Genomic DNA, 19331 nt, shown 5'->3' on the forward strand with positions numbered 1-19331 from the left:
TTTTGCGATAAAAAAAAATTGTTCCACCCTAGTAACCAAAATTTTTTTATTTTTTATTTTTATTTTCGTGGATGTCTTTATTTTGTCCGTTGAGTGTATGTAATGCCTATTTCTAAATAGTGTTTAGTTTTAAAAATTTCCCTTTCGTTCGTGATTTTTTCCAACTATTTTGCTTTGCACATTACTTAATACATAGCACACACACTGCATCTATTTACTTTTTGTGTTCAATTTGCGCGATTGTGTATTGTGTGTGGGTAAACACCTGCAAATGAATTGTCATTCAAAAATTTTCATTTTCACCTAGAATTTTTTCGCTTGCTAGCAAATGCAATAATAAACCAAAAAATAAATAAATGAAAAATAATTAGTAGCAATGCAATGCATGACAAATTACATGGCAACAGTGAAAGAAAAAAATGGCATCATTCATGTCGCTGAAGGCATTCACATAAATCACAAGAAAGATCAAAGCGAGATTAGCCTCAAGTGAAAATTGGAAATGAAAACAAAGCACATTTATACAAACAAAATAATATTAAAAAGTATACTGTGCATGTAATTGGGTAAACGTAATTTTTAATTATAATTTGGTGCATGTAAATTTTTATTTGTTTTATTTTTTTTTTACCACCGAGCCATTAAAATTCAGTCAATATGCCTAGACGATAGGCATTTTGTTTGCGCGACTACTCAGCGTGTTGCCCTTAATAGAGAAAATAAATGTTGCAATAGTGGCAGGTAACAATTGTTCAGTTGAAGGGATATTTAGAAATTTTTCACACTTCGCAAGGTAAGATTTTGATCAAACAAAAGACATATGAAGTTTTAAGGAATTTTCCACTCACATTGTGTTTGCTTTGAGTTTTGGCATTTCGGCAGAATACTAAGAATCTCTTTCGTACTCTCAGCGCCTCATCTGAGCAGTAAACTATCAGGCTGGTACACAAATATCGCTTATTAAATAGTCATCCTTTCTTAGGTCATGATTTTGCATACCAGCCTTTGCAGTGAAAATCCCCATTAAACCCGCAGTGGTGATTCATTGGACCGCTTAAAAGTACTTTCAAATTTTTCCTTGGAGAAAAGTAAACAGCTCACTTCTTATTTGGATTTTTTGGGACCATTTCTTAAACAGTTGATTAATCAGTTGTTTCTGTTTAATTTGTATAATTCGATCTAACCCATATTTGGCCGCTGGTCTATTTTTTGAACATCAGCTTTGAAAGCCCAGATCTCCGGAGTTAAGGTTTTTATTTTTGTTTTCACAAAAATTAAGTTTTGTCTTTAACAATGTGATGGATAGTTATTTAAGAGTAAAATTTTAAATGAGGATTTTAGTAGATGGGTAAAACGGATTTTTTTTGTTCCATAAAAAAGTCAAAGCTAAAAAATTGCTTTCATTAATTATATACGACGGCAAAAGACCAAATTATAAAAATCAAATAAAATCCACCTCAATATTAAAAATCTTCTAATCGCTTAAACGCACGCGCTTTTGGTGGTCAGAAAATCGGCAAATGGCCACAAGCCGTCAAGTGGGATAAAATGTGTCTAAGCACGAGTTTTTGTATTTTTGCGTAAAAGACAGGTGGGTATCTTTAATATACATATGGGTGTTTCCATGAAAATGTCAACTAGGACTGAAAAAATAAAAACAACTGAAAAGGGGTTTTAAGACGAATTAATAAGAGAAAAATACTCGAATTTTTATATTACAGAAGTATTTCAGCTTATTGGAATTTTAAAACTCAAAAATGGAAGAGTAAAACTGAATGTCTCTTCGACTCAGTTTTCTCTAATGAAATGAACTATTTTCTCTTTCCTATTAACTAAATTAAGAGATTTGAAACATTACAATTACATCTTAAAATCAAATTTGCAATAACAACTAACTATAAAAATGAGAAAAAGGAGAAGTTAGAGCTCGAATAACGGTAATTTTTTGATTTGCTTCTGATAGTATTCTAATGTCGCGTACGTTATGCAAAAACATTGTTTGTCTATGTCATTTGTATATTGGCAGTCGCAGGTAATGCAGATTACAATTCTTAAGCGAGAATTCTTCTAGTTAAAGATATACAGTAAAATTTTCTTTCCAACCGAAGTAAAAATATATTTTATTACCCTTTAAAGTTTGTCGCATACGTTATTGTAAGTACGAAAATTTCAATCAAATACATCAAAACCAATGTTAATTGCAAATTTTCCATTTAAATTATTTAGAATAGTTGGTAAACAATGAAACGATGGCGAGAAGAGTTCTCAATAAATACATTTTATTACTTACGCGTACGTTATTGTTGTTTTTTTTTAATATAAAACTAGCCAGAGATAGTTTCTCTTAAAATATGAAAGGATTGTAAAGGTACATATTTAGCTTAGTTTAGGAATTTTTAAAGAAAAGAAAAACTCTTGATTCGCAGACTTTCGCATATATGTAGATGTGCCTTAAAACCACTTCTTTTTTTGTCGCGTACGTTATCACCTGGTTTTGAACGGATATTTTCCACACCAAAGGCTGCTAGTTTTTTACTCAAACATAGTACCCTTTGGTTGCAACATAACCGTAATCTTTTTTTCTGTAACTTCTATTTTTGATAGATTTACGTTACTCTATAAGCGTACGAATGTCGCGTACGGCTGTATGGAAACACCCATATGTATGGAATATGTAAATATTATTCCTTTCTTATGCTAGATTTCGATTCAGCTGATGAATTTGGTTCTGTAGCTGAATTGTTTTAGATCTCGAGACTGAACAAACTCCGGCCTTTCGTGACTTGGCGCGAATTGCTGTCAGTCGCTTGGCCATCGACAAAGATAGTGGCTTTTTCGCCTTGATTGGCCTTCCTCAAGAAGAGACAAATTCCCTTCGTTACTTCGTCGCTTTGCTTCGCTAATCTATCTTCGTAAATCTAGTGCACACTGTCAAGCCACCTTCGACTAATGAAACCACCTTCGGAAATAATACCGCAAAGGCCGAGTGAGCAAACCCCTCCCAGTGGGAAAATGTAATGTATAGTAATCGAAAAAATAATCAGTAAAACAACCCTTTTCACATTCGAAAATGCATTTGGTTTTCTTTAAAAAGAAAAATATTTTGTTTTTATTTTAATTTTTAAGTCTTTTTAATTTCTTTTAATTTTTACGAACTCATTTTTATTTTTTTTTTAATTTAACTTTCTTTTAATTCTTAGATCTCATTTTTTAGGAAGAAAAATATTTCTTTTTAAATTTAATTTAATTTTTAGAAACTTATTTATTTTTTTCTTTTTTATATAATTTTTTGATTGTTTTCTTTTTTTAATACATTTTTTTAATTTAATTATTTGGTAAAAATTTTTATTGTTGAAAAACATATTTTTTCCTTTTTAGATTTTATTGTTAAAAAAAAATAATTTCATTGTATGTATACATAGAAATTTATTTTCTTAATTATATTTTTTATTTTTTATTTAATTGTCTTTTAATTTATTTAGTTTTTAGCAACTTATTTATTAAAAAAAGTTTATATTTTTTCTGTTTTATTAATACATTTTTTTCAATACCTTCCTATTTTTTAGCTTCTAGCTTTTATTGTTTTAAATAGAAATTTATATTTTTTCATTTAAGTTTTAGATAATTAATTAATTTTTTCTTTTCGTTTTGGATTTTTTTATTTTAATCTAATTTTTAGGAACTTATTTTTTAAATTAGTGTTTTCTTTTAATTTTTAGATGTCATTGTAAAATATTCTATACTGATTTATTTGTTCCTTTTTTGATATAACTCTTCTTTATTTCTTTTTTGAATTAAGTTTTTTTTTAATTTTGCATTCACTTCTTTAGTAGTTAGTTTTCATTGTTTAAAAACATTATATTTTTAGCTTTTAGATGTTATTGTTTTAAAAAGAAAAAATATTTTTTAGTTTCATTTAATTCATAGGAATCTATTTTAATATTTATTTTAGTTTGATTGTCTTTTAATTTCATTTAGTTTTTAGCAACTTATTTATTTTTTTATTAATTTTTTAACTTTACCAGTTCTTGGTTTACTTAGTTTTTAGCAACTTATTTTTTCTTGCTTTTATTTTTTTGAATATTTTTTTGTTATTTTTTTATTACTTTAGTTTAGTTTTTATTTTTTTGAATATTTTTTTGTTATTTTTTTATTATTTTAGTTTAGTTTTTATTGATTTCGAAAGATTTGTTTTGTTTTTGTGTTTTGTTTTTAGGTTTTTTTTTTGTTTTCTTTTTTAAGTTTATTTTTGTCTTTTAGTTATAGATTATGTAATTTTAAGAAGAAAAATATTATTTTAATTACTTTTAACTTTTATAAATATATTTGTTTTGATTTTTTTGGTATTTTTGCTTTTTTAAAATAACTTATTTTTTTATTAAATTTTTTAATTCTTAATTTTAATTGTTTTAAAATTATGTATTTTTTTATTTTTATTTAATTTTGAGAAACTCATTTTATTTATTGTTTGCTTGATGCTAAGGCCTCCTCGTTAGTAAAACTTTCAATTAGTCTTTCGAAAGTAGGGATGTCGGAAAAACATCGATGCATCGAAAATATCGATGTTTTGCTTCGATGCATCGAAAATTTTCCACTCGATGTATAAATAGTCGATGTATCGATGCATCGATGTATCGATGTTTTTTGAAAGTTTTTCTATTGTTCAAAACAAAGAAGTGACTTTGGCCAAAAAATTTAAATGGCTGCAAGAAGTTCCGTTAGAAACATAATTAGCTCAGTTGCAGTAAGTTATTTCAAATTTTCTACAATTTTTCTAATAACATATTTTTTTGTGAAACATTATCTGAAAAATCCTATGCAAATCAATGCATCGATGTATGCCCTTCGATGCATCGAAAAATATCGATGTACATTTCGATGCATCGAATCAAAGAAAAACATCGATGTATTTTTGCCACTGACATCCCTATTCGAAAGACAAAAAAGAGCTTTCAGAATTGCCCTGATAAGTGAGCTTCCCTCTACTCTAAGTGATGTACGGGAATGCTCTTTGGTCATTATTTTCCAAAAGGTAGGTTCAATAGGCAGGTGTCTAGGTATATATTTCGCTTTCTTTAAGAAGTTTCAGGATTTCACTTTGAAGTTTTTTCAATTCATTCGTTTGAAGCTCAAAGAAAATTGCGATTAGTTTTCACGGTGAAATAACTAAAGAATCATAAATATGAATATCAAAGATATGAGAACCTTCATTGGTGATGATTCGCTCAAAACTATTAATTTTTTCAAGCGAATCGTTTTCTACTTTATTTAACTGCGTTTATTATGTAAAATAATGTACATCAGTGTATAGGATATGAATATGTGAGTGTTTTTCTTGAATGCCCATAAAATAGGGATCATACTCGAATAAAATATATATGATTCCTTGTTACGGTGCGGTGAGCTTTTCTTAAAAAAGTCTACTTCAAATCAGATAAATATCTTTAAACTTAAAATCTATCCACCGGCAAACGGCGATTCGAGAGATCAGCTTGCGTGATAGATGGCGCATTTAACTTATCCGCCGCCGGCTTGACGTCTTCGACTTTATTTGATGGCTCAGGGATCACTTTCGGTGGCACTGTAATATCCAAGCTATCACTTTTCTTGTAATACAAGTAACTAGTGGACATAAAGCCAACCAAAGCCATAGTGATGAGAGTCCAACGCAAAGCAGAATTGACTTTAAGGCCCCTAAAAAAAGCAAAGGCATTAGAACTACGACGAAAGTCTCACTATATTTAGTGAACTTACAGAAAGAGTGTATATTTCAGCATATTGGTGAAGGTCTTATTCAATGCCACGCCTTCTTCAACCCAGAATAACGGCAAAATCATTTTGCGCAAATTTCGAACGGGCTCAATTTTCTCAACGGGTTCCATATCCAAATTGAGTTGTAAGCGCTTGGCGGCTTGAAATGGCGTACCGGAAGTCTAAATTAGAAAATTTTTAAAAATTTAAGTATTATTTAGTTGTTCTCGAAAAATCGTAAACGCAATTACCAGCTCAAAATCTATAAAGACTGCATGATCTTTCTCATTCGGGCTCAAGCCGTTCACTTGCTCCAACAGGCTGGGATCAGCATTGTAGAAGTGCGGCATTGAGGCTATAATTGGAGCGCCAACGCAAGGTTCCAAATTCATAGTACCTTTGGGCGGACAGGTTTCGATATCTTCAGGATCGTCGCAGAAGCAATGCAAGCTGGGATCGGACTGAAGAGAAGAAATACATACATAAAAGTTTCCATTGCACTATTGAACGCCTACCTTTATGTCGCCCAAATCCATGTGGTAGCGCATTGCCGGCATGCCGTGATAAGACGATTTCCGCTTGTAAAGCGCACCAACAGAGCGACACAAATCCGGTGTGAAGGCCCAGAGTCCTTGTTCTTTGGTCATAAAAGGCGCGAAAATTGTCGAGTCGGTGCCAATGAACTCATTGCACTCATCACCAGGCCAAATATCCAAAGTAGGCTCATCGCCAAAGCGTATAACTTTGCCAAGCTTGCTCACGTTCTTCACGCCGCGACAGACAGTGAAGCGACCGGCATCGGTGTGATTGTTCTAACGATGAAGAGAGAGAGAGTTATTTAGAAAATAAGTTTGTAAGCGTGTCAAAATTAAAAAAAAAGAAACTAAACTAAAACAAAACTCACATTCGCCATAAAAGAGAATAGAAAATGTGTGGCGTTCACTTGTTTTGCTTGTTTCACCTCGCCCGTGTAGAACGCTGTACAAAGCGCTTTTGATGCGAATTCTTCCGATGAACAGTCTACGTAAAGCCCTCGAAAGAACAAGTCCATAAATTTGGCTGTAATGACGGCTTTCTCACCGGCAAACACAATGCTTATGGCCTTGGCTGCTAGATCCAACAAGGCGGCGCGATCACGCTGTACCACAACGGATATAGGCTGCGGAAAGGCGTTTTAGAAGAATAAAGAGTGGTACAATTAGTCCTTTAGCAAATTATTTGCTTTAAATACAATGTTTTTTTTTTAAGTGAAACTTCTTTAGTGTGCGCAATTAATTAAAAACATCTCAGACACTTTTTTATTGTTGATGGGAGCTGCACTCCCGCGCTCTCTTTCTTATCTGTCTGCGCCTATGTCTTCATATTGAGAGTGGTAATGATTATGATTATGATTGTGATTGGGATTGTGATTATAGATTGTGATCGTGATTGTGATTATGATTATGAATGCGTTTGTGTTTGTGATTGTCATTATGACTGTGATAATGGTTATGATTGTGATGATAACTGCGGATAGGATTATGATTGTGATTGTGATTGTGATTATGATTGTGAGTGTGATTATGAGTTTGGTTATGGCTCTGATTTTGATTGTTATTGTGATGGTGATTATGGTTTTGACTAAAGTTCAAATTAAAATTGAGTTTAAGGTTATAATAATTATTAAGACTTAGATTTAGATTAAAAGAAAATTAAGTCTAGAATTGACATTGAGACTAAAATTAAGACACAGCTGTCCCCATTGCGTTATTTATCTGAAATAGAGAAATTTCGAAAAAATTTTCTCTTCCATATTGTGTTTCAAGCGTAGATATGCTTCAAGAAATTCTTGCAAAAATTCATGAAAAAATATTTTTTACTAGGGCTGTGCGATTAATTGATTATTCAAAATTTTAATTAACCATAAAGTAAATAACTCAATTATTCGATTAATTGGAAATTATGATTACTCAAAAGTTCAGTTACTCGAGTAATCAAGATTTTGATTAACCAAAAACAAAAATATTTGAGTAATTTGCTTTATGATTAATCAACATTATGAATAAATGAGTAATTAACATTTCAAAGTACTCTTTACATACATACATATAAAGCAGTTGAAGTTCCTTGATACTTTGAAAAAAAAAAAACGTTTCTGTTTTCAAAAATTAAAATTAAATACATACATACATACATATTTTTTTCATATACAGAATAAAAAAAAGAAAATAAGCATTTTCCAAAGCAAACTCTTTTAACGAGCAAAATTAATTTTTTTGAGTAATTATATTTCAAGTAACTCGATTAATCATCGTTTTGAGTAATCAAAATCTTGATTACTCGAGTAATTGATTAACCTAATAACTGATTAACCAACTTGCTCGAGTAATCGAATAATCGCACAGCCCTATTTTTTACATTTGAAGATTTCATTGTTGTTGTTGTTTTTTGTAATATCCGAGACACTTCCTTTTTTCAAACTAATTTTTAAATCCTATTTTAAATTCGTTCCTCCTCATTTGGTTTCAAAATGACTTGTGTCCGCCAGCTCGTCAGTTTTATTCAATGAAACGTAATTTCATATTTCTTCCCGTCGGACATTTGTTTGTCTTTCAAACAAAATTTTTAATTTTTTAATAATAGGCATTAAAATAATTACATATGTTTAACTATGCACAAAGAGTCGCTTAATTTATATAAGGGTTACCAGCTGCCTTTAATGGACGTTTAAAAAAATATTGGAGGTCAGAGTTTGGCACGAAAACGAATACATTAGATGTAGTAAATCCAAGTACGATCAAGGAAAAGCTTAGGAAGGGCATATTTGGGTTGAGAGAATGACACTGGCGAAGCAATACAGAGCTAGGGAGAAACTATAAACTATCACAGACAGGGCCCTGCAGACTATAAAACCATCTGTTAGACCTGCGTTAGGTGTCTGGTAAAATGATCTCTATTGCTTTTGCAACCCATCTAAAGAGGGAGACTCTAATCCTTGAGTGTCAGAACGGTTTAAGAAAACGAGAAAATAGTATAGGCTTAACGTGGTCCAAAAAAGAGCACATATGTATGCACACTCGCTACTTTCAAAAGCTCGTCCAAACTCACTGCAATGAATGATATATAAGACGAAGTCTTGTAAAGAGTAGAGGGCACTATATATCCCTTAAGACTTTTTTAGGGTCCTTGCTCAAAATATTAAAATCAAACTTTTTTTAAATCATTAAAGTTTCTCGTTCTGTGCATAGTAAAAAAGGTTTCTAAAATAATTTCAAAACCGCTTGTTGGAAATATTTTTCTATAAATAGCCACTATTTTCATCTTAAAGAAAAAAGGATTTTTTTTAAACTCACCACAAGCAGCGGATGCGCAATTGTTATTAGCTCCTCACCGGTTAATCCATTCGATGCTTTGGCATTGTAATAAAATGTATTGCGCATATTAAACGAAATAGAATCTTCTACAGCATCGTCCACCAAATCGTATTTATCCTTCCATTCGCTTTGTTTTAGGGCGAGAACAAGGATTTGTTTTATTTATTTAGGTTTTGTGGTTAATTATACATTGATAAAAAAATCTGATAAAAACTAACAATGAATCGAAACTTTGCATGAAAATGTCACTTTATAAAGCTTCTGAAATTTATTTTATTTTTAATGAATAAGGCCATAGACATTTATTTCTACTACTTTTGCTCACTCGAAAACAAATGGGCCGATTTCCTGCAAATTTGGTTTGCCACCATTGATCACTTCGTCCGGATTTGTAATGTTGAAAACGTAAATATAGAAATGTAATGGAAAAGGTGTTTGTGTCCAGAGATCACGTATTTCAGTGCCCGGCTTCAGTGATACTTGCTTTGAAAAGAAAAACAATTTTTATAGATAAGTATCATTTAAATTAGTTGTTAATCCAAATATTTGTTAATTAAATTTGTTTAATTATTTTTTAAGTTAATTTTTAATATTTATTTTATTTAATTTTTTATTAAATTCAATATTTTTTATAATTTTTTTATTTTACTTTATCTTATTTTTAATATATTTTGGTTTTTAGTTTTCAATTTTAATTATTATTTTTTCAACATTTTAGTTTTATTTTTGTATTTTAATTTAATTTAGTTTAACTACATTGTTTTATAAAAATTGTTTTTTTTTTTAATTGCAATTTTATAAACAAATTTTTTTCTTCATTTCTTCATTTTATTTTTGAATCTAAACAAGTTTTTCGTAAATTTTTATTTCAATTAGTTTATTTAATTAATTTTTTACACAAATTTCAAATATTTTATTCTTCTGTCTTAATAACCAAAGTTGTAATTATTATTTTTCTCTGCTTCTCTTATTATTTTATTTTAGGTTAATAAAGAATTTTTTTTTTTATTTTTTAGTTGTTTGTATCTAAGTTTATTTTTTAACTTTATTTCTTTTATTAAATTTATTTTATTTTGCAATTTTTCTCTTTACTTTGCTTTTTTATTGACTGATTTAGTTTCAATTATTTTATTTTGTTATTAATATAAGTTTTTTTGTATAATTTACTTTTATTTAGCTTCATTTTATTTTATTTATCTCTTTAATTATCTCGTTTTTTGTATTTTTTTGTACACATTTTTTTAAACTACTTTTTTAATTTAATTTTTTAACTAAAATTCTTGTTATTGTTTATTTCTTATTATACCGCATTTTTTACTATTTCACTTATTTAATATTTTTTTTTTGTATATCTTATTTTTATGCATCTTGGTTGGTTACAGTGCTTCCTAGTCGCTGCCCAGGACACAATTAGCACATTATTGTGCCATTTTGATGCTCTTCTCGCGGGGGATAAATATTTTGTCTATGCACTTCCTTTTTTATGCTTCTTACTTTATTTTATTTTATGTTACGTTTTATGTTTGTGTTATGTTATGTTTAATTTTTTTATTGAATTAAATTTGTATAGTTTTTTTATTTAATTTTTGATTAAGATTTTCATAAACTTTTATTATTATATTTTATTGATTCTGTATTTTATATTTTATAATTTTATTCTTTAATTTAATGCAGTTCATTTATTTTATTATTTTAACTTTGTTTTGTCTCGTTCTATTTTTTATTAAGTTAATTTTTTTGTAGTTATTGGTATTCATTTGTTTTACGTAAATTATTTTCTTTGTATTTTTTATTATTTTTTAATTTTAATCTTCAATGTACATAGTTTATTTTATTTTGTTAGTAAACTAGTTTTTTTCGTAGTTTCTTAGTTCTAAACTTTATTAACTAAATTAATTTTCAATAAATTAAAGTTTTTAATTATTTTTTATTAAGTTTAGGATTTTTAATTTTAGTTGTATATTTTATATTACTTTTAATTTATAAAAATTTATTTTAAATTAAATTTATTTTATTTTTAATTGTATATATATTTTTTATTGTATCGTAATTTTTATTTAAAATGTACAAAACTTCACTAACAGCCAACCATTCGCACCTTTTTAATCATCGCCTTGAGTATTTTCGGAAAGCCGACCCAGCCAAATAGCAATCCAAATGCCATCGCCGCCACGGAAGCGATCAACAATTTTTGTCTTTGCACTTGCATACCTAATAATGTTTTTGTTTTCTATCGCATCAACACCTAAACATTTAGTCACTTGATTTTAATTTATTCGATACACTCAAAATTTGTCTTAATAAATTCACAAAAAAATCACTCTCTTTCTCCATACGTATTACGGCCTATTTTCATCCCAACTGCTATCCTCGATTTCTGCGAACGTACTAAACGTGCCTATTAAGTTTTCCATTCATAGAACATGCAATCTTTGGCAATAAATATTGCCCAGACGTCAGATGTCTATGTATGTCGCATAGGAACGTATTAACGTTAAAAAAGAAAACAGAAACACTAAAAACTGTTGAGACAAAAAAATTTAAAGTCGTTTCATAGAAAAAATATATTCATAAGTATCGTTCGTTACGCTGGTATCGCTGGACGTGCACATGTAGATATATACATATTAGCGTTATAACAATCTGAGAACTAAATTATTATTAACCTGACTGCCGACAGTCAGTCATCCATACAATACGCAGTTATTACTACTAATATATATTTTTTTTTTGTATATCATTTTTGCTTTAAATGCAATTGATATCTTGCTGTTGTATGGATATTGGCATTGCAAAAATTCATAATAGCTATTGATAGCTCACCTCACCGCCCCAAACACACACGCATTTTAAACGCTTGAGACGCGTTTAAGTTGACACGAATATACCGTCCATATGTATTTCAGCTGGTACATTCGCACTACACCATTACCATTGCGGACGTCATCCTTGGACTTGGAAGTCCTACATTTATGCAGTTTCACCTTGTTCATTATTACTCAGCAGGAGTAGAGGGGGGGGGGGGGCCTTCCACTTATGCAACTGTAGAAGGCTACGCCTTCGCAATAATATTGTTATATTGCAAATTTCTCACAATAAAATTAAAATTAAATTTGTTTGCAGGAACGGTTTTATTGTTGTTAAACATTGGTAAGCAGAGTTGCCAAATATGAATTTTTTAGGACTTTTTTAGTTATATGACAATTTCGAAAATATGTACTACTACCAAAGTTCGCTTCTCTCTAAGCGGCAGATATTTCAAACGCACTCACACGATTTTACGCATTTCTATAGATTTACGTACATATGTCCTCTAGTCTTTAGTGAATTGTCTAAAATACATACTTCCAAAGCCTCGAAGATCTTTTAAGACTGTTAACAAATTCTAAAAATGAAAAAATCTGACTGAAAAAATAGGAATTTTTGAATTTCAAGACTCAAGCCGAGTTGCCATTGCACATTCAATCGCAGTAAAAATTCCCGTTTAGAATATTGAATATACACTATGCGACAAATGGAATTGTATACCCTGTTCTGTTATGTAATATTTACAATTATTTTCATGAATTTTTTTTTGCATTAATGTTTTATGAAAATATAGTTCATTCTATAATAAAGCTCATTTTATATACATATATAGTTCAACACTTTATATAAAGTTCACAAAAATTCAATAAAAAAAAAATTAATTTCAATTTTAGTCTAATGAAGTGCAAGTTTCAGCCGGTTAAAAAATCGCGCTTATTTTTAGGAATTTTTTTGGACTGCTTTTCCGGTTTTTTATATAACAAGTGCAATTTATAAAAACTGGCTTTGACTTTTTAAATTTTTTTACTAACGATCTCCCGCATTTTATTTCATGAGAAATTCATGTTTTTATGGAAAAAGTGCAAAAATCCCTCACCAAAAAAAAAAAAAACTTGCACTTTGTTGGACTAAAATTGAATGGGCTATAAAACTGCATACTGGAAAACTTTCTAAAAATTCTGAATAAAAAGTTGGAAATTTTGATGCAATTTTTTCGAATATTTGTAAAATTTATATAATGTGTGAAACTTTAATTTATGTATATAGTTTATATTATATCAACTATATTTTCATAAATGATTAATGCAAAAAATGTTTCATGAAAATAATTGTGGATATTATATTAGAATGTACGCTTTCATTGTCGCCTAGTGTACAAACGTGTGTATACGGGGCGTCATAGACCACCCCCTCAAAAAAAAGGTGGAAATGTCTTAACTTCCAGTTAGGACCGGAAGTGGATTAAACTCACCGGAAGTAAATTTCTTTTTAATAATGGTCTATACATGTTTTTATCTCAGATTCGGATTCTGCGCATAAAAATACAAAAAACTTTGGTCGGGAATGTTTTTCTGTAATGGACTTCCGGTTAAAATAAGGAGCTTCTGATCTAAACCATAAGTCGGTAATACACCCAAAAGATAGATTTGGTGACTAATATTTTTTTCGTTTTCCAAAAAAAAAAACATTGTCACGAATTCAGAAGTTCAGGACGAGTCGAATATAAGCGGTCATTTAGAGTTTGAAAAAGGCACTTCCGAGAAAAAAGATCTTAACAAAAGTTATGTATTTTTACTCTCGAAATCCGAATCTATAGTAAAAAAATGTATTTATAATTTCAAAAAATTAACTTCCGGTCAGTTTAACCCACCTCCGGTCGAAACCGGAAGTCGGTAATACCACCAAAATAAAGAGCATCCCTGATTTGGTAGGTCATATTTTTGCATTTTTCAAGTCTAGGACACTGTATATATACATAGGTATAGATGTAAGTATTGTTTGCTAACATAGGCAGCTCTATATATTAGTTCAAATACAAACAAATAAAACTACGACAATTAGAAAATAGAAATTTCAATTGTAGGGAATAAATGACTAGTCGTACATACAAACAACGCTCCAACACCTGCTGCCAATTCCATAATGCCAATGCTTCAATTGAATTCTTATGAAATTATTGAACTTGACATTTAAATATACATATGTATGCACATATGTATGTATGTTTGTATAGTAATTGCGTTAATTCTGCAACACCTCCAAACTAAATTATATACTACATCTGTACGTACATACATATGTACATACAGTGACGAGCAAAACTGTAACATGGTTTAACACTTTTTGTTTCAGCCACCACTATATTTCCAAGTTCTAACGACTTTCATACTTTTGCTGTATGTATATTCTTGTTGGTACAGCCCTACTCCCTCTCTCATAATGATTTGAAGTCAATACAACAACAATAAAAAAACCAGCAGACAAAAATGTAAATTACGGCAGATGTTACAGTTTTGCACTCACTCTCAGTTTTGCATTTGACAGTTATCTTTTACTTAGTTGGAAGTCAGATGACTTTTTTCTATATTGTAATTTATTGAAGAAGTGATTACCAGTAAATAACATAGTTAATCAGGAACCATAAATGTAAATAATAGATTTACTACGGAAAGGCGGAACCGCACGAAAAGTGGCAAAAAATTTTTGAAATTTGCTACTTAAAAATGTTAAGACTTAGAAAAAATATAGCCTAAAATGTTCCCAAGGACAAAGGAAGTCTGTTAAAAAATATTACGGTACGATATCTTGTGAACTTAGAAGCAAGTAGCGATGCAGCCACTATTACAGAAGCGCTTAAGGTATTAAACTGTAATGCAAATCAGTAGACAGCGAGGCGAAGAATTGCCAAATTGAGCGCAAAGGCATCATAAAGAAGAAATAAGCAAATTTGATCATAATACATGTGCGAGTGTGGCAGCATTTCGCTACATCGCACGAAAACCGAACCGTTGCCTGTTGGGATATGTTAGGCCGTTCAGAATGCAATAAAAAACAAATTTTTAAGTTTCAATTGAAGGTTATTTGGTCTGACAAGACTAAATTAATCGCTTTCAATCAGATGGCCGGGCATGGTATTGGATCAAAGACCCAAATTAAGCCCATGCGCAGCATGTAAGGCAAACTGTGAATAACAGTGGTCGGTCAATAATAGTTTGGGGTTGTATTTCAAAAATTTTGTTGGTCCGTTAGTACGCATTATGCGTAAGGAACAGTATCTGTTCATATTTCAACAAAATTTGCAAGATTTAGTTGAAAAATGAGAGTTTCAGCTGAAAAATCACCCAAAACATACTGCATATGTTCGCCAAGACTGGATACAAAAGCAAACTAAGGATATACCTCCAGAATTTTTACAAAGATACAAATAAGGTATGCCAAATCACATCCAGGAACTGAAACAGGCAAAAGAGTACTGAACATTGTGTTAGTAGTTCTTTTTTTTCGTGAAAATTGTTAAAAAGCTCTTAAAAATATATGAGTGCAAAACTGTAACATCTGCCTTAATTTACATTTTTGTCTGCTGGTTTTTTTATTGTTGTTGTATTGACTTCAAATCATTATGAGAGAGGGAGTAGGGATGTACCAACAAGAATATACAGCAAATGTATGAAAGTCGTTAGAACTTGGAAATATAGCGGTGGCTGAAACAAAAAGTGTTAAACCATGTTACAGTTTTGCTCGTCACTGTATGTTTAAAAATTAATGCAGCTCTTTTTTTTTAACTTGAATATGTTCAAGGTTTCTGGCAAGTCAAGGAAGACACTAGTAATGCAAGGGTAAAGCCACAAGTGCCTTTGACGGGTAATTAAATATTAAGATATATATATTTTTTTAGTGGAGGTATTATACAAACCAATTAAAGGAGTGTAAGTTTGGGCGAAACCTTAATTTATATACTCGCTCAGCGTATTACATATAGTTTTTTTCACCTTATTAAGAGAAATAGGGTTAGATTCGGTTCATGTGGCTGCTGGTCAACTTGCAAGTACACTAAAAGCTCAAACAGTCAACGACGTTTGACGCAGACACGATCTACCTTATGGGATTCGCGTGTTAACGAAAACTCACCACCGCATGGCGGTGACGTTGCCATTGCTTCTCTCTCTCTCTCTATCAACAGTAGATTTGATATGCTGCTACGTACGTCAACCTACGTTTACGCTACGTCGTTGACTAACTGCGCTTTAAGGCATGCATCAAAAAAACCGCTACTCCTTCTCAAATCAGTTTGTGAAAACAGAAATCCTAAGCAGCTGCCGTACGTTTAAATATGCCGCTACGCTTTGATCATTTAAAAATCCTGTGCCCAAAAATGTTTGTTGTCTCCTACATAGTGCAGGACATTGACACCACAGTTAGTCTGACAGTCTCAGATGCTTCCTCGTCATATCAGCTGCAGGCAAAAGTTGCTTTGGGGCACTCCCAACCGCTCTGCGTGTCTCAGTAAGAGTATGTGACCAAGAAGTTATGGTCTGGGAGGTAGGAAACAACATGTGGCCTGGCTGTTTAACGTATACTCCTCCGCCTAACCTAGTACTAAAATACATACGTTCACTGAATTAACTGAACTTTCTGAACTACTGAGTGTGTATCTGACGAAATAATTAAATTTTTTCTTGGATTTTCATTGCCTCTTCCTGAACGAGGTTTTAAAACTGTACTTATTTATTTAAGTAGTGCTAATTGGTGGTCTTGTTAACTCCCTCCACATCAACAACCCAATCAACTACAGTGCATAGGTACATGTACACTTATTCTCGGGCCTATTTTCTCCTCAACTCTTCTCGAACTTAGCTACTAAAGGCAGTTGTCAAAGCGGATATTTTCAACTCCATTCAAACAAATTTCAACGGCAATGCGCCTATGGAAAAAGTAAAGAAAAAACACCAAAATCAGTAAGAAAATTAATAGCAAAACAAAATGGAATGAAGTAAATAAAAAACCTGCCTAACCTAACCAGTTCTGCTGTGCTTCATACTTGTTGCGCTACTTTTGTGCCTCATTTTCTTCATACTAGCGCATCGACCTCAAAAGCAGGTCAAAACGTGGTTTTTTATTTCCTCACCACACATTTCAAACTAGTAGGCACTTGAATACTAACTGCCAGCCATGTTTATGCAGCAGCGCAACCAGCGCACAGTGGGCGATCGTGGCCACAAATCCAAAAGCAGTTAATGTGTAAGTAAATCCGTTTGTTTCAATGCTGATAGGACTGATCGTACCTAGGATAAGACAAAAAAAAAAGTTTTGAAATTGTTTCACATTTAGCGGTACAGTGAGCACAAACTTAAGCAAAAATGGCGCCATTTTATTTATGAAATTTATACCTAGCTATGAAGAGTGTTTGATAATTTATTATTAGACAATATTCTCATGTGATATATCATTGTAGTTATTTTTTATATTCTTTTATTTTAACTTTTTTACTTTTTGAATTAAGCATTTTTTTTAATATATATAATTGTTAATTTAATTTTCTTCTAATTTTTAGATTTTGTTGTTTTAAAAAGAAAAACATATATATTTTTTACTTAATTTAATTTTTAGATGTTTTCTTGTCTTTTCTTGTTTAAATTTATTTTCATTTAATTTTTAGATTTAGTTTAAACATAAAAATATATTTGTTTAAATTTTATCTAATTTATAAATACTATTTTTTTCTTTTTCGATTAAACTTTTTAATTTTTCTAATATAATTTTTAAATTTTATTGTTTTTGTGCAATTTTTTTCATTTAATTTTTTTTTTTTTATTTTTGCTTTATTTTAATTTTTTTCTTTTTAATTTAATTTTCTTTTATTTATAATTTTTTATTATTTCAATAAACGTAATTTAATTTTTGAAAAACTTATTGCCAAAAAGCCGAACAGCATAACTTTAAGTCTTTCGACTTTAGTCTTTCGAAAATAATAAGGTATTTGTTCTTTAAACATATTTGAGGAGTTCGATAACAAAACACAATAATTCCACTTTTAAATTTTTGCGGGTTTTTGGGATAATCTTTTTCTAGATTCCATTTTCTATGCATTACCGATTAAAAGTTGTGAGAACTCCTGTGCTAACCCATTAAAATTAACTTAAAACTTTGGCTTGACTCCAAAATATAACATTTTTCGATTAAGCTCATTTCAGCACTATTTTTTATATATATTTAAAAAAGAAATTTGAAAATTGTAGGTACATTTTTACTATTTATGGCCAACTTTTGTATAACGCGCGCCCACTGTGCAGCGCTTGCAACGTTCAAACCGGTCCCCAAACAACTTGCAGGCACCATAACACCAACGAATTATGCTGCAGTGAGTAATGAAGCCAATCCAATCCGACTGACTTACTCGTACAAAGTGTTGGAGAGTGAGTGTTGTGACTTGTTTTTTACTTTTGCATGTTTATTTTTCGAAGTTATTGTTCTTAATTGCACACCGAGAGAGCGAAGCGAGTCTTTTGCGATCTCATCCGCGCACTTTTGTTCAATTTCCATTAAAAGAGTCGCGATTTCTGCTGCTGACCTGGCTGAACCGCCAATTAGGCGCTGGAATTAGGCACTTACTTATGTAGTATGTTGACTCCTTGGGGTCAATCGATGACTAAGTAAATGAAAACACCCTTCTTCTTAATTTTCTAGCGCTTCGACAGTCAGTATTTTTGAAAAGAATTGCTTGTTGAAGAGTGCGTTGTTCAAGCGTATGCGCCACTTCTGGCAGTATTCAGTTAACACTTGTTGTGGCAAGACGACGCAGCACCTTCTATTGAGCTGTTTATTTACATAGTGGTTTATTAGAGGAAATTAAAAGAAATTTATTTTCCATTAATCAAGCCACTTGCTTTTCTTAACTCCCGCCCACTTCTAATGGGTCCGCGTGGCCTTGAACTCTCAAGTGAATTGAAATCCTTGATCATATAGCATTACAAGGACAACAAGTCGGTGCGCGCCATTGCGCGTTTAGTCGGAAAATGTGCCGCTATAGTACAGAAAGTGATTGAGCGTTATCGCAATTCGGGTAGCATTCAAAATAAGGCACCTCCTGGGCGTCCACGTAAATTTGATCAAGCCGAACATCACTTGATTTTGCAGAAAGTAGAGCATTGAGGTGGAACATGAAACAGGCAAGGTGTGCAATACGGAGACCATACGTCGCGTGCTCTACTCCGCTGGCTACATGGGCCCCTTCATCCATAAGATACGTGTGGAATTTGCCAAGGCCTACATCAAACGTGATCTCAACTATTGGCGCACAGTGATCTTCACTTCGGAGTGCCAATTTCAAACATTTCAAAATGCACAAGCAATTGCATGGCGTCGCGTCGTTCGGAGGAGTCCACCAACCCCGATCTCTGAAAACCGAATGGCGGTTTATAA

At 31.2% G+C, this 19331-nt stretch overlaps 2 protein-coding genes across 2 annotated transcripts in view; one reads left to right on the forward strand and one right to left on the reverse strand.

Moving 5' to 3' along the window:
- The window catches only part of SNF4Agamma (SNF4/AMP-activated protein kinase gamma subunit), a 263585-nt gene that overhangs the window by 41275 nt on the left and 202979 nt on the right, over positions 1 to 19331 (forward strand). The gene's annotated exons all lie outside the window — the stretch shown is intronic.
- Snmp1 (Sensory neuron membrane protein 1) lies at positions 5215 to 11484 on the reverse strand. Its single transcript, XM_017636663.1, has 8 exons — positions 11203 to 11484; positions 9430 to 9587; positions 9084 to 9231; positions 6656 to 6910; positions 6267 to 6563; positions 6003 to 6212; positions 5755 to 5933; positions 5215 to 5694 (listed from the first exon to the last, which is right to left on the reverse strand). The coding sequence occupies exons 1-8, from the start codon at positions 11311 to 11313 to the stop codon at positions 5451 to 5453; spliced, it is 1602 nt and encodes a 533-aa protein (XP_017492152.1). The 5' UTR covers positions 11314 to 11484; the 3' UTR covers positions 5215 to 5450.

This window comes from Rhagoletis zephyria, unplaced genomic scaffold, assembly GCF_001687245.7.
Source record: "Rhagoletis zephyria isolate East Lansing unplaced genomic scaffold, Rhagoletis_zephyria_1.1 Rzeph_scaffold_00126, whole genome shotgun sequence".
Lineage (NCBI taxonomy): Eukaryota > Metazoa > Arthropoda > Insecta > Diptera > Tephritidae > Rhagoletis > Rhagoletis zephyria.

Bases quoted from the DNA above. Each gene is read 5' to 3' on its own strand.
- Snmp1 (XM_017636663.1), bottom strand. From the start codon at position 11,313: ATGCAAGTGCAAAGACAAAAATTGTTGATCGCTTCCGTGGCGGCGATG. The intron at 6,213-6,266 runs GTAGGCGTTCAA...TCTTCTCTTCAG, and splicing joins TGGATTTGGGCGACATAAAG to TCCGATCCCAGCTTGCATTG. The intron at 5,934-6,002 runs GTAATTGCGTTT...TTTCTAATTTAG, and splicing joins TCTTTATAGATTTTGAGCTG to ACTTCCGGTACGCCATTTCA.